Raw genomic sequence first — 14,163 nt, 5'->3', positions numbered from 1 at the left:
AAATTACATAGCATAGACTCATGGTATCACATCAAACCCATACGCATTCAATGGATTCTTGTGGTACCTCTCCGTCCTCAGGGGACCACAGGCTGTGGCTTGTTCTGGAGCTGGATTTGCTAAAAATAGACCGAGAGTGTGAGATGGACCTGTAGGCAGTTACTGTACGTACCTACAGAGGGACTGAACTTCTGGATGAAACATGTAGCTGTATTGATCATATTGGATGAAGGACGTAATTTTATTGGTCATATTGGAGGCAACTAATTAGTTTACTCGTTGGGTGATTTATTATTTTAAACCAGATGCCAGTAGTTCCATCATAACAGAGACATTTTTCCATACAAAGGTCTATAAAGATGCTCACAGAGTTCAAGCACCTAGAATTGTCTGCTTTTCTGTTTGTAAGAATAAGGGTGCTGATCATTTTTGGGCAGGGCAAGGTCAGCGAATGAGGCACATCGTCATCCACCTCTTCCTCATTCCCAGTCCTTAAAAAAGTTGGACTTTCGATTTCCCTCCAGCAATTCCACACAGACCCTGAACCGGACTGTTTCTCCAAGTTCCCAGTTTTATTGTCACATGTGTTCCGAGGAACACAGTGAAATGTTTGTTCTACATCTGCGAGGGAATGGGACTGACGCTTGGGTCGGGGGGAGAATGGGGCGAAGAGCAGTGGAATGAGAGACATGGCAGTGCAAGATCAGGATTGAGGTGCTTTGCAAGGAAGGAAGGAAGGAAGGAAGGAAGGAACGAACGAATAAACGAACCAGCTAACCAACCAAAGCCTCCCAAAAATGGAGGGGATAATAACCTATGGGTGTCCAAGATCACCTGGCTGCCCAACCCCCTCTGGCCATGCTAGTGTTATATCATACAAACAAATAAAAAATGATGCTGCATTACTTTGGTTTGTTTTTCTTTGCCCATGCTGATTCTGTAAGAATCTGTTACCCACTTCACCTCTCCTCAGTCAGCCTCTGCTCCTTCTCCCTGCCCCCAGACCACTCGATTCGCTTGCTGCCCGCTTCGATGCTGCATCTTACAGCATCGTTCTGGAAAAGTTATTTCCACATGAGCTTCCGTTCAGACTTTGTCGTTTGCTCTTCTCTCCTCCGTTTGACATCCTCTCTCTCTCTTCTTTACTGTCCCTCTTAGGTCTGCATGTTATCCCAACATTTCTTCTGTCTTCCTCTCCATCTACCTCCTTGCAAATTAATTGCATCCTTGGCACTAGCAACAGTTTCCATAGTGACGAGCCCCCCCCCCCCCCCCAATCCTCCTGCTCCACCCGTTTAAGGTACACCACCGGCATTCCTCTGGTTGATTCCCATCGGAAATGTACTACTTAGAAGAGAAGTAATTAAGTTGTGTCTAAAGTAAATGGATTCCGTTCGTATCGATGGAAGCATCTCCACTGCTGTAACTTCTCCGAACAAATATTTTTATTCACTGCTTAAATCCACAATTACTGCCTTTGACCTTTGACTGAACACACACCATTTGTGGGTGTTTCTGGTTGCTAAGAAATGTGATTCCGGAATTTGTGTTTCTTGGGTCTTTAAGTAAAACTACATGAGAAACTTTAACTGGCATCTACATTTCACTGCACCTCACTGGAGAATGATACCCGGGACTGTAGACTTATTTGTTATATAATTATAGTGGTTGTTATGGCGTGTACAACATTCTCACTTTGGTTTAGCTCAGAACTGAGCCGATTCGGTGTGAAGAGACACTAAATGGATGGGAGACATTTATCATCATAACATCCTGCTGGGCCAGAAAGTGACGATTTTTGTTGCACCTACTATGATTCACGTTGTCCTGCAAAGAAACCTGATTCTAGTTCAACCTCACCATCCTTACCGAATGTGAATGAGAGTTTGGCTGAGGCTCCTGTAGAGTCGACTGTCCTGATACGGAAGGAGTCCATGTCCTACATCCATCTCTAAGCATAAGGCAGGAACAGCAGCAGCTTCCTGTGTGAGTCGAGGTGAGTGACCGGCATTTGCTGGATGGGTATATGAGAGTGACGAGTCCTGGGTTCACTCTCCTAAAAGAGTAGCTTGTTGGGTTGAGACCCCTAGGACAGATCCTGACCGAGGGCGTCGTTAGGTCCGATCACGCGGGGCTGTAGCCTGGACCATTCTAACCCTAACCCCGAGCTTTTTAGCCCAGATGCCAGATGCCTTCCTTCAAAAAAGAAGTCAAGCCTCAGGTAAGCTTGACGAAGCCCCCAGTGTTTCCATCAGTTACAAGCGACCCTGATCCAGACCATAGTCTAAGAAGGTATTTGTACTTCAGTGAACATGTAAGAAAGGCAGGAGAGAGGAATAATTTGGCTGATCTAATGAGCCAGTAATCAATGGAGCTAAAATGGCAACTTCGTTTTTGGGTTTGTCAAAAAGGTTATTTCACCATGGTTGCCTACATCACGCAAAATGTTATAGATTAAAAGATTCTGAAGAATTAAATAGGTTATTAATAACTTCTCCTTTGAATAAATCTTCAACATGCGACCACACGCAGCAGCTGAACCACGTGCAGAGCAGGTTTATGATAAACCACAGAAACGATCACCTCTTGAGGCATTTATGCGATTTCTAAAGGGACACAGCTGTTGGCTTTATGTAGCTGTTGTGACTTAAACTGCAGACTCTAAAGACACGGTAACACCACGGGAAAAACCACGGGACTGTTTCAGCTGCACTGATAACAGAGGATTTTCCCTACGTGTTCACTGTTATCTCTCCGTCCATTGTTAATTGCAGTATTATTGCTATACAAAAAGTATTCTAAATATGATGAAAAAAATTCAAATCGTTTCTACGTTTGGAATATGTAACCAATACATGCATTTATTAGTCATGTAAAGAAAAAAAGTTAACAAGAATTTGGTTTGGAGTAATTCAGATAATGACTGACCATCAGCTCACTGGCATTGTTCAGGTCGTCAATAACCTAATCTCCAAATAATGTGAAGAGACGTTTTCATTATATAAATATCTTGCTGGGATCGAAGGCAGGAAGGGCATCTCGTCCGCACGCCCTCCCGCGATTCCCTCCGCGTCTCTATCCATCCGTTGTTCCCTTTTCTCGCTCACTCTCTCACTCTCCCTCCAGTCGTACGGGGGCTGCAGCGTCTCGCTTCTCCCGGACTGACAGTGAAAAGCGGCCGCCGGACGCGCAAACGGCACTTTTCCGCACAGGGGCGCAGCGAAGCCCATAATGCAGGTAATTGTAATGCCTTTCGATTCTTGTATTTTCCCAGTTTGTCCTGTTAGATCCGAAATGAATGATTCGACTCAAGCGGAAGGTTTATTTGCTTATAACAAACTATTATTAAACTGTTATTATTTCTTACCCGGTCTATTTGGAAACATTGATGTCCTCATGACGAAAGTTAAACAATCGTCTCCTTCGATACGAGACTCAAAAGAATTATAATACTTCGCGTTGATCAGTATTTTTCTGAGTGTGGTTTTATATGTTCAGGACAGCAGATGTTGAACCCAGTGTCTCAAGTGAAAGTTGTGTTCATTTAACTCAAAATATTTTTTCATTGCCTCTTCTAACATCTTAAATTATTTTTTAAAGCACTTAAATAGTGTAAGTACCCGGTTTTTGTGTATATTCATGTTATCTAAGCAAGGTTCCCCAGTTCTGGTCCTGGGGGGCAGACTCCAACACAGTGTGCAGATTTTCCTGCTTAAATACATTTTCATCAGCTAATTACCAGGTTTGTGGGAAATCTGAAAGCTGTGTTGGAATCTGCCTCCCCAGGACCGGAATTGAGAAGCCTTGATGGAAGAGGTGCGCATTGTGCAACATTATAGATTCTTCAGAGCTGTATACAGTGTTCAACAGTACACAGCATCCAACAGTATACAGTGTCACAGTGTCCAACGGTACGCAGCGTCCAGTGGTACATAGCATCCAACAGTATACAGTGTCCAACGGTACGCAGCGTCCAATGGTACACAGCATCCAACAGTATACAGTGTCACAGTGTCCAATGGTACACAGCCTCCAATGGTACACAGCATCCAAAGGTATACAGTGTCACAGTGTCCAACAGTACACAGCATCCAACAGTACACAGTGTCACAGTGTCCAACGGTACGTAGCCTTCAATGGTATACAGCATCCAACAGTACACAGCATCCAACGGTATACAGTGTCACAGTGTCCAATGGTACACAGCCTCCAATGGTACACAGCATCCAACAGTATACAGTGTCACAGTGTCCAACAGTACACAGCATCCAACAGTACACAGCATCCAACAGTATACAGTGTCACAGTGTCCAATGGTACACAGCCTCCAATGGTACACAGCATCCAACAGTATACAGTGTCACAGTGTCCAACAGTACACAGCATCCAACAGTACACAGTGTCACAGTGTCCAACGGTACGTAGCCTTCAATGGTATACAGCATCCAACAGTACACAGCATCCAACGGTATACAGTGTCACAGTGTTCAATGGTACACAGCATCCAACAGTACACAGCATCCAACGGTATACAGTGTCACAGTGTCCAACGGTACACAGCCTCCAATGGTACACAGCATCCAACAGTGCACAGCATCCAACAGTATATAGTGACACAGTGTCCAATGGTACACAGCGTCCAATGGTATACAGTGTCACAGTGTCCAATGGTACACAGCGTCCAACGGTATACAGCCTCAAATGTAGTGACTTCAGGGAGCCTTAAGTAAAAATGATTTAATGAGTGGAACTCAGCAGTATAACATCTAAGGGAATGAAGACACTGATGTTGTACATTTTACAAATGCCAGGAGCACCTCTACCTGGCCCCACTGTACTTGTGATGCAGCAAACATTGCTACCCCTCAGACGGGTTTGCACCAGTGTGGCCCCCTATCACCAGCACGCCCATGGAGTTAGGATTAGTATGGAGGTACACAGCTGTCCTATTAGGTTTCCTCACACGTGGTATGTAGGTCTAAGCATTTCTGTATTATCTCTGAATATATATCTCATCCTGCATTTCATCCGTGTTGGTAAATACATGAAGATGTCATTTGGCAGCTGTGCAGTTAAGTGTAGCCACACAAGCTGGGAGATAAATAAGAAAAATGGGGGGAGAAATAGTTTCTGTGCAACCAGAGAATGTGAAATAGCAGCCCGCGGACTGGAAACATGTAGAAATGTGAAGTCTTAGTGATGGAGAGCAGCAGCAATGTGTTTCCCACCAACGCTCATGCGCTCTGACACTCGCAGTATCGCTCAGGGAGATAAACAGTCAGTGTGCAGAAATCAAAGGAATCAAGCTGCTGTACACAGGCAGTGGGTGCGGGTTCCAGTGGTGAGTGTATGTCTGAAGTCTTCAGAAGCTGCTTTTTATTAGCGTGTGCAGGACTGGTTGCAGCACCCTAACCCTAACCCTAACCCTAACCCAAAGCTGGTGAGGTTCCACCGAGACATTTGCACGTTACGGACATCTTAACGGGCACCTTGGGGTCCCCACCCTGCTGCAACCAGGGTGCTCAGGGGAAGCCCACATGACATGGAGAGAACATGCAGACTCCACACACACGCAAAGCAGAGGGGCCATTCAAACCTGCAGTCGCGTGACAGTAGAATCCCCGTATTCAGCTAAGTTTAGCCTAACACGACAATTTTGAAATACTGAAATTAAATTGTAAAATTGAACCTGTTTTGGTTTGTCTCTCAGGACAGCTGTTTGGTTTCATGTTCTGTAACCTATAGAATATCAAAAAGAATCTCTAAGCGTAGGGTCTGGATCAGATGTGCTGATCTGGCTCAAACAAGAAACTGTCGTGTCTCCCTTTGCTGTTTGGTGTGAAGGAGCATCTGTCAGGCGTGTGTGTGTTTATATCGCAGTCGCAATAAGCCTGCTGTGGGTTGTGGGCTTTACTGTTACTGATATGCATCTGGGACTGCAGGGCCAGGTTTTGCCTCTATGGCGCCCTCTGTTGGTAACATCGTGCATTACATGGCTCCTCACATTTTGCTTTTTTTTCTCAATTCTGAATTAAGCTTATGTTGACAGAGGAGAGAATTGGTGAGACTGCCTCTGTCTCTCTTTCTTCATTCCTTGTCAGATTAGAATAGTCATGAACTCATACCTTCAAGGTCACCAGTTCAAGTACCAGGAGGAGCCCAACTGTTGCACCTTTGAAAAAAAAAGTGCAAATGTTATGCTCCACTTGTTCCAGTAAACTATCATGCTGTATGAAAGGGTAGAATAGTAAACATCCCTTCTCCCTTTTCTCATTTTTACTGGCTGACAGAATCTTTATTTGCTTTCTTGTTCCAATTTCGAAATCCTTGAATCTATTTTCTGTCTTTTTTTCCAATTATTGAAATTCCTTTAGGGGTCCATTTTCTCAGTCCTTCATTCCTCTCAGCTCCAGCTATGGACTCACACAGCATCGCTAAGCTGGAACATCGCCTCCACTTCGCCATTAAAAGCACTCTGCCGTCATTCTCCCCAACTTTCTCACTATAACAGGCATTTTATTGATTTACTTCTTTTAAAAACAGCACTTTTTGCCCAGATTTGCTGTCAGCTGGGTGTTCTGTTGGGAACAATAGTTGCTGTGATCATATTGTTTTCTGCCGGGGATGAGTGAGGCTTTGTATTCTCTTTGATTATGTTACAAATATGGAGGATGACATCAGATATGACGAGGGGGTTTTTGGTATTCAAGATATTTTATTGCCAATTTGTAATGAGTGTATTGCAATACATTCTCAGTTAGCCAGCAGAAAGAACAACCAACCATGTGCAAATTATATAAAAATATGCATGCAGACATGCATTAAAGAAACTCTTCATTTATGTGTTAGTCAGTGTCCTACCAAACTCCAGGGATGGGAGTGTATTGGCCCGGTATTGCACTTTGTGCAGTGTACAGGTTATTGATTTTATTATTAATTATTTAGTCTCTGTATTATTCAAGACCAACCTCACAACCCTCTGTTTGGCCATCATGTGCTGAGCTGTTGCCCAACCAAACTAAACCTTTAGTATGACGGCACTGCAGCTCGGGAGATGGAAAAAAGCTGGAACAATAGAGAGGGAGGAGGAAGAAGAGCGAGTGTGGATGAGAAGAAGAAGACTTGGGGAGTTGTGAAGGTCAAAGAAAGGAAAGAAAAAATGGAGAAGAGATTAAATGGGCCGTGTCGAGAAGATGAGATGGGGCAGGTTCCTCTGTCGGAGTGGGAGAGATGATGAGGTGAGAGGGGGAGGTCAGAGACTCAGCAGGCAGGGTCCGTGTCGGGGAGGAGGACTGGGGGGGGGCTTTAGCATGCACGCGTCCACCAGTGACGTCAGGCAGATCTTCAGCCACACCAGAATGTGGACCTTAATCATGCATGATGCAGTGCAGTGAAGCAGGGCTTTTACACATCAGAGGATGACGCTTTCGGTGCCTCCCTTCCTAGAATGTGGGGAAAAGCAGAATAAATCCCCAAGTGCAGAAATTTGAATTTTGATGGAACCTGAAAACAAAATGGATTTTTGAGGATGAATTTCACAAGCACAGGTGACGTTGTCATAAGCTGCAGTCTAGCAAACATTAAGCAGTAGCTATTCATTGTATATTTCACTCCAAACCCAATTTGCACATTGATTATCAATGATTTCAATAAATAGCCCAGTGACAAAAAGCTATTTAACCAGGCAGGAAGACTGACCTGTCACTGTTGCAGTGGTTGGCAACTGGTTGATCACTAAGGCAAAATTAACTGAGAGGACCCCCCCCCCCCCCCCCTTCTCCCATCACAGTTGTGGTTTGGTAGCTCGCCAGGGTATTGGTCAAAGTGAAAGTAGCTCTCTCAACAGAATGAGGGTGGCAGGGAACAGTGGGGGTACGAGGTAATTAAAGGTAAGCATGACACACTAAGCCATTCAGGATGGATAGACCCCATATTCTGCAGCAATTGGTTCAGAAATTGCATTTCTTTGCAGTTTAAAAGATGGATTTATGATATCTGAGCCTGGACCCCGCTTCAGTTTCCAGTGGTGCCTCTCTGATATGGCGGCTTTTGCGAGGTTCCGGAGAGGGAGTCAGAAGACTCCAGTGTGTCGTTTCTGCAGCCCGACTCCTCGGATGAAATGTCTGGGTCGGGTCGCTAACCGCCATGGCGTTGGGGAAACCTGAGAGCACCTGGCTGACCTTGGAGATGACAGTGCCTGGTGGGTCTTCGAAGACTAAGGAGTGTGGGAACTCGGCCAGTCAGCGGCCAGGATGCTTAGCTTGGTCCTCTGCGTTATCTTGCTCCCGGTGTGTTTGCAAGGAGACACTCCAGGCAAGTGGAATTTCTCTGGGATCACAGCCGTGACTGATACCGGGACTGACCTTCTCACCTTCTCACCTTCTTCTCACCCTATTTATACGTCTGCATCCTCATTTATATCATAGTAATTAATCAATTAGCGAATGCTATTACCCAGAGGGATGTGTTTAGCTTTGAATTCTACAGAAATCAATCTCATAAGTCGATGTGTTCAGTGCCGTTCCCTTAGGTCTTCGGTGACATGTCTTGTTCCTTAAGTAACACCCCACAAAAAGGCTTTAGAATCTATAATTAATTTTTTCAAACAAGATAAAAAAAAAAACTTCACCACATCTTCTGGCATCATGAGACAGAGGGTATAAATAGTACAGGGTGTGTCTCAGTTGATGGCCACATCAAGTGGCTTTGTTGTCCGGTTGAGTTGCTACATCTTGCTGGTTCCCAGACATGGGGGATTTGTCAGTCCTCATCTTATCACCTAGCTCTGCCTTATGGGACTGTTTAGGAAACAGGAGTGGGCTTGTCAGCTCTTATCTGCCAACCATGAAGCCCTCGTAGTTTTGGAAATCAAGTGCAGAATTCCTTTAATCGCAAAAATATATAAGCAATCCAAATGCTTTCAGGGAAACCATTTCTTCTGATGGAAAAACTTGGAAAGGAAGTGAATAAGGAAGACATATCAATGGCGAGAGGCCACTGTCTGACCTGATACGCTGTGACAGAATGGGGGGGGGGGGGGGGGGGGTTAATCATGCCACTAAAGCACAGTGAGTCTCTGGGCGTCCTGCCATTAATGCCAGCTTGATGTAATGGGACAGTTACGCTCGGAATTATTTTGCTTCGGTTTGACTTTCTTTTGAATGTTTATTTTAACCTGCCGGGCATGAAATATAAATTTCAGACAGTAACAGGGGGAGGATAAGCAGGGAGGGAAGAAGGATGAGTGAGTGGGACTTGGTGTTCTGGGGGTACCGGGCGTGTAAACCATGGTGGGGGCATACTGTGATTGTTTAATGAAGGCTGTGCATTGGTAATAGGATACACGGCGAGAATGAACATCAACAGTGAGGGAGGTAGAGCTGCGCTACTTTGTTGGGGGAGGGGGGTCATTTATGGCGGTAAGATAAGATTCAGTACATTACCAAGATGCCAGCTGGCAGACAGTGCTGCGACCTCCCGGCGACCTTCCAAGGATCCCATGGCGTAGCAGAAGCATGGGTGGGGGGGGGGGGGGGGAGGTGCATCTCAGCCTGGATCGGCGGGAGCCCCTGATGTGTGTGCGTGTGGCACCAGCGTGTGGATCCGGAAAACTCCGGAGAAACTCGAGACTCACGAGGGACACTGGTTCAGGGTCTTCAACGAGGGACACGTGTTCAGGGTCCTCAACGAGGGACACGCGTTCAGGGTCTTCAACGAGAGACACGCGTTCAGGGTCTTCAACGAGGGACACGCGTTCAGGGTCTTCAACGAGAGACACGCGTTCAGGGTCTTCAACGAGGGACACGCGTTCAGGGTCTTCAACGAGAGACACGCGTTCAGGGTCTTCAACGAGGAACACGCGTTCAGGGACTTCAAGAGCAGTGAGGCTCTTGGTCCAGTTACACGTCCGGCATGGAACTCAGATGATGGGATGAGAGACACGCCGTTGTCATGTGTGGCCCGTCAACTGGAGGTCCTACCGGCACCAGAGATCCAGGGCCCCTGGTCTCCATCGCGTGTCTGTTTTCCCCCCACGTAGCTGTTTGATCACGGTTCAATGCCCTTAAATACTCTGCTCCCTCCCCAGCCATCCCCCACCCAGACCGAGGGTCTCGCTTTTCATCCTTTTCTTCTGAGGTTTCCTCTCTCGACATGCTCAGAAATAGTTATGCCCGTCGATATATTAGTATCATCCTGAAATATCTTTATGGTTTCCTCTGTGCCTCCCTCATTGCTGCCGCCCCATAATGACGATATATTTGGGTTCTGATGGGCCAGACATGCCTATTTCAACCCTTGTTTTCAAAGCCTCCAGTCTTCATTCCATTCTACCTGGAGGGTGTTCCATGAAGCAGGATATCTCAGTTAGCTGGGTTAACTTGAGCTAGAAGCCAGGATTGTCCAATAGGAATGCTTTTTATCTACATATTTATTCCATTTCCTGTTGTATTACATTTGATGGCAATATATTGTGATTTGGAGTCTTAAAAACACAACTGTGAAGTACTTGGAAGAATTATTATTACAGCTAAAATCTTGGTTTACACACAAGAAAAGACTGGTGCACATTTTAGGGGGGCAAAGTTTGTAAATCCTTTATATCTACTTTTTCATTCTTTTGACCTGAACCGTAACAGTAAATGCAGGCTCAATGTGCACTTATTTCACTTATTTTCCTTGTAATGGAATTTCACTGAAGGTCAGATGACATATTAGGTTAAAACAACGCAGGAAAGTGGGTAATTCCAGATGGTTTATAACGCCGCCCTCTAAGCACCGGTGTTCATTTCGAGTCAGAGTGGTTTTATAGATGCCAGCCGGGAGTCCTAAGGGAAGCTGAAACAGCTCTGACTTCCCCTTGGCACGATGCTCTTCTGTAGGATGACAAGTGCTGCTCTTCCTGTCTGTGTGGCAGTATCACCGTTTCCCCGGGAATCACAGCCTTGCTGTCTCTGCTGGATGTGAATGAATGAATGCATGTTGCATTTATATAGCGCTTTGTCAAACATCCAAAGCACTTTACAGAGCTAATGGGGAGCCATTTCAACCACCACCACTGTGTGGCCCCCACCTGGATGATGCGACAGCAGCCATTCTGCACCAGTACGCTCACCACACAGTAGCTAAGGTGGTGATGGGGCAGGAGAGAATTCACCAGTTAGATGTACAGTAGGGGATGATTAGGAGGCCAGATTTGATAGGGCCACAGTGGGCTATTTTAGCCTGGACATCGAGGTTCCACCCCTGCTCTCCGGAAAGAGTCCCAAGGATCGTTCGTGACCTCGAAACAGTCAGGACCTCAGATTTGCGTCTCATCCAAAGAACAGCACCATTGCTGCTGCTGCACTGGGGCATTGATGTCCACACTGACCACACTAACCCCAACCCTAACCCTAACCCTAACCCTGTTAGCACACCAACACCTCTTATGTGCTTATGTTCCTCACTGGAGTATGTAAGTTCTGTACATGTCTGGCTGTTTCTGCGTGCGTGTGTGTGTGTGTGTGTGTGTGGGCGTAACACTACCATGCAGGACAGAGCAGTGTGTCCTGCCCCTCCTCTCCTCTCCTCTCCTCTCCTCTCCTCTCCAAAGGCACATTTCTCCAGTCTGATGTCCTATTGATGCTCTTTTTAGGTGTCTAAATTATGCAGAGTGTCTCTCTCCTCGGGTCACGTGAGCGAGAACAAAGCCTCATATTCGCAGGCAGGAAGTGTGTATGTACAGGTGAACAAACACGCCTGTATGAACACACACATATAGGGCAGTACAGACACATGTAAACACGCCTGTATGAACACACACATATAGGGCAGTACAGACACATGTAAACACGCCTGTATGAACACAAACATATAGGGCAGTTCAGACACATGCAAACACGCCTGTATGAACACACACATATAGGGCAGTACAGACACATGCAAACACGCCTGTATGAACACACACATATAGGGCAGTACCGACACATGCAAACACGCCTGTATGAACACACACATATAGGGCAGTACAGACACATGCAAACACGCCTGTATGAACACACACATATAGGGCAGTTCAGACACATGCAAACACGCCTGTATGAACACACACATATAGGGCAATACAGACACATGCAAATACGCCTGTATGAACACACACATATAGGGCAGTACAGACACATGCAAATACGCCTGTATGAACACACACATATAGGGCAGTACAGACAAATGCAAACACGCCTGTATGAACACACACATATAGGGCAGTACACACACATGCAAGCACACAAACACAATCCCACATTCTCGCATCTTACACACATACTTATGTATGCAGGTATGCATGCATGCACACAACATCACATCACACTAATACACATTGTAAAAATGTACATATGTACAGGATCCTGCACACACGCAAACTCGTATCCTTATAGCTGCACATGGAAACACGCAATCATGCACATGTTGTTCTGCGACATAAGCACGTGTGCCAAGTGGACACTCTGACGCACACTAAAAAAGCACATACACCCACACATGCACACGCACACCCACACATGCACACGCAGACAGCTAGTCTTCCCTGAATTCCCATACACTTTACTTCTTCTGTCTCCTCCTGTTATTTATTTTTTTATCTGTCGGCCCCCCCAATCAGACTTGACCCACCTCCCTGGCTTCACATGCACACCTACCTCTCTGGTAAATGGAGCCTATTCTGATACTCCATTATAAGTTCACACCCAGTTTCACAGAGTGGATTGGCCTGTTTCCCTCTGAGACAGACATACTGCTGTGACTATGTGTCATAATCAAAGCCTTTCAATGGTTATTTAATATGTCAACTGGGTGATTTAATATGTCGTTTCACCTCTGATGTTTAGTCAGATTCATTGTCAAATTCCACATCACTTCACTTTGATTTCAGCTCTGCCTGCTTTCAGAAAGTCATTGTTGTTACATTTGGTAGGTAAACAGTCAAATATCTGTGATCAGACACCGTCTAAAATGAGAGCCACTTCCTGGTAATGCCATTGCATTCTGGGTGTCCTGTTCAGCAGTGGCCATCAGGGACCACAGGGTCACAGAGTGACAAACGTACCACCCACTCTTCCCTGCTTACTCTCCCAGAAAGGGCCTCCTCTCTTTTGCTCTGTGTTTAACTGTGTGAACATTATTAACCTGAATTACTCCAAAACCGATGTCCAGCCCATCACCCAGGTGGACAGGAAGGTGGCGGACGGCTCCCCTCTCGCCGGCGCCAATGGCGGGAGGCCGAGTCCCAGGATGCAGAAGGCTGCTGGGAAGTCACAGAGGCTGCGGCTGACCCGCAAGGCACTGATGAAGTGCTGCCTGGTCAAGTGGATCCTCACCGGTACAACATCAGATGGGACAGGTAGGGGGCGATACTGAGACTATTTCGCAGAGGGTCTGGGATGATTGGCAGCCCTCAATGTCTAACCAAAGGCTTTGAAACCTCATTTTTCATCGCAGTTTAGGTAACGATATACTGGTTAAGGGTAGCGCGGGGGGGGGGGGGGGTACGAGTACTGAGGTGAGTACTGAGGTGAGTACTGAGGTGAGTACTGAAGTGAACAAGGCGTAATACACTGGGAGAGCATAACCCAGCATTCCACCAACACGAAACACTCACGATTCCACACACAACCTCTGTGCCCCCCCCCACACAGACTTTAGTTAATCCCGTCCAGCCAGAGTCGTGACTTTTCCTCTCCCCACTTTCAGCCACGCGGTCTCTCTTTTGTGACCGCTGGGGTTTCGCCTCTGTGGCGTCGTGTGGCTTCACCTGCTGGAATCCATGGGAATCCTGACACCCCCTCCAGCGACATTAGCACAGCAGCCGCCTGAAGGCTTTTCTCTCGATTACAGTTTTATATTGATTTATTCCATTTAACATTCTAGACTCCTTGGTGGTGTCATCATGAGCCTGAAATCCAAGATAAAACAGATTCCAAAAAAAACCCAGAATGATTACGGTGACTTATAAATAAATTACATTCTTTTAAAAAGTAGAGTGATACAGTAATTTCAGCCCTAAAGGACAATGATCTGCTGAAATGGGGCTGTAGAGATTAGTAACTTTTAAATGAGCAGAAATACTATTGATTTTGTCTGTTGGTGAGTTTACATGTGAGTGTGTATTCCAATTTACATAGTCAC

General features: G+C 45.9%; 1 protein-coding gene across 1 annotated transcript in view; it reads left to right on the top strand.

Annotated features, from left to right (window-relative positions):
* Positions 1 to 3,118: 3,118 nt before the first annotated feature.
* The window catches only part of LOC125746780 (calsenilin-like), a 30,691-nt gene continuing 19,646 nt past the window's right edge, over positions 3,119 to 14,163 (top strand). The window contains exons 1-2 of the mRNA XM_049021233.1: positions 3,119 to 3,237; positions 13,192 to 13,378. Coding sequence (XP_048877190.1) covers positions 3,232 to 3,237; positions 13,192 to 13,378 — 193 coding nt within the window. The 5' untranslated portion in view covers positions 3,119 to 3,231. The remainder of the gene's footprint in view (positions 3,238 to 13,191; positions 13,379 to 14,163) is intronic.

This window comes from Brienomyrus brachyistius, chromosome 7 (genome assembly GCF_023856365.1).
Source record: "Brienomyrus brachyistius isolate T26 chromosome 7, BBRACH_0.4, whole genome shotgun sequence".
Taxonomy (NCBI): Eukaryota; Metazoa; Chordata; class Actinopteri; order Osteoglossiformes; family Mormyridae; genus Brienomyrus; species Brienomyrus brachyistius.
This window is presented reverse-complemented; position numbering and strand designations above follow the sequence as displayed.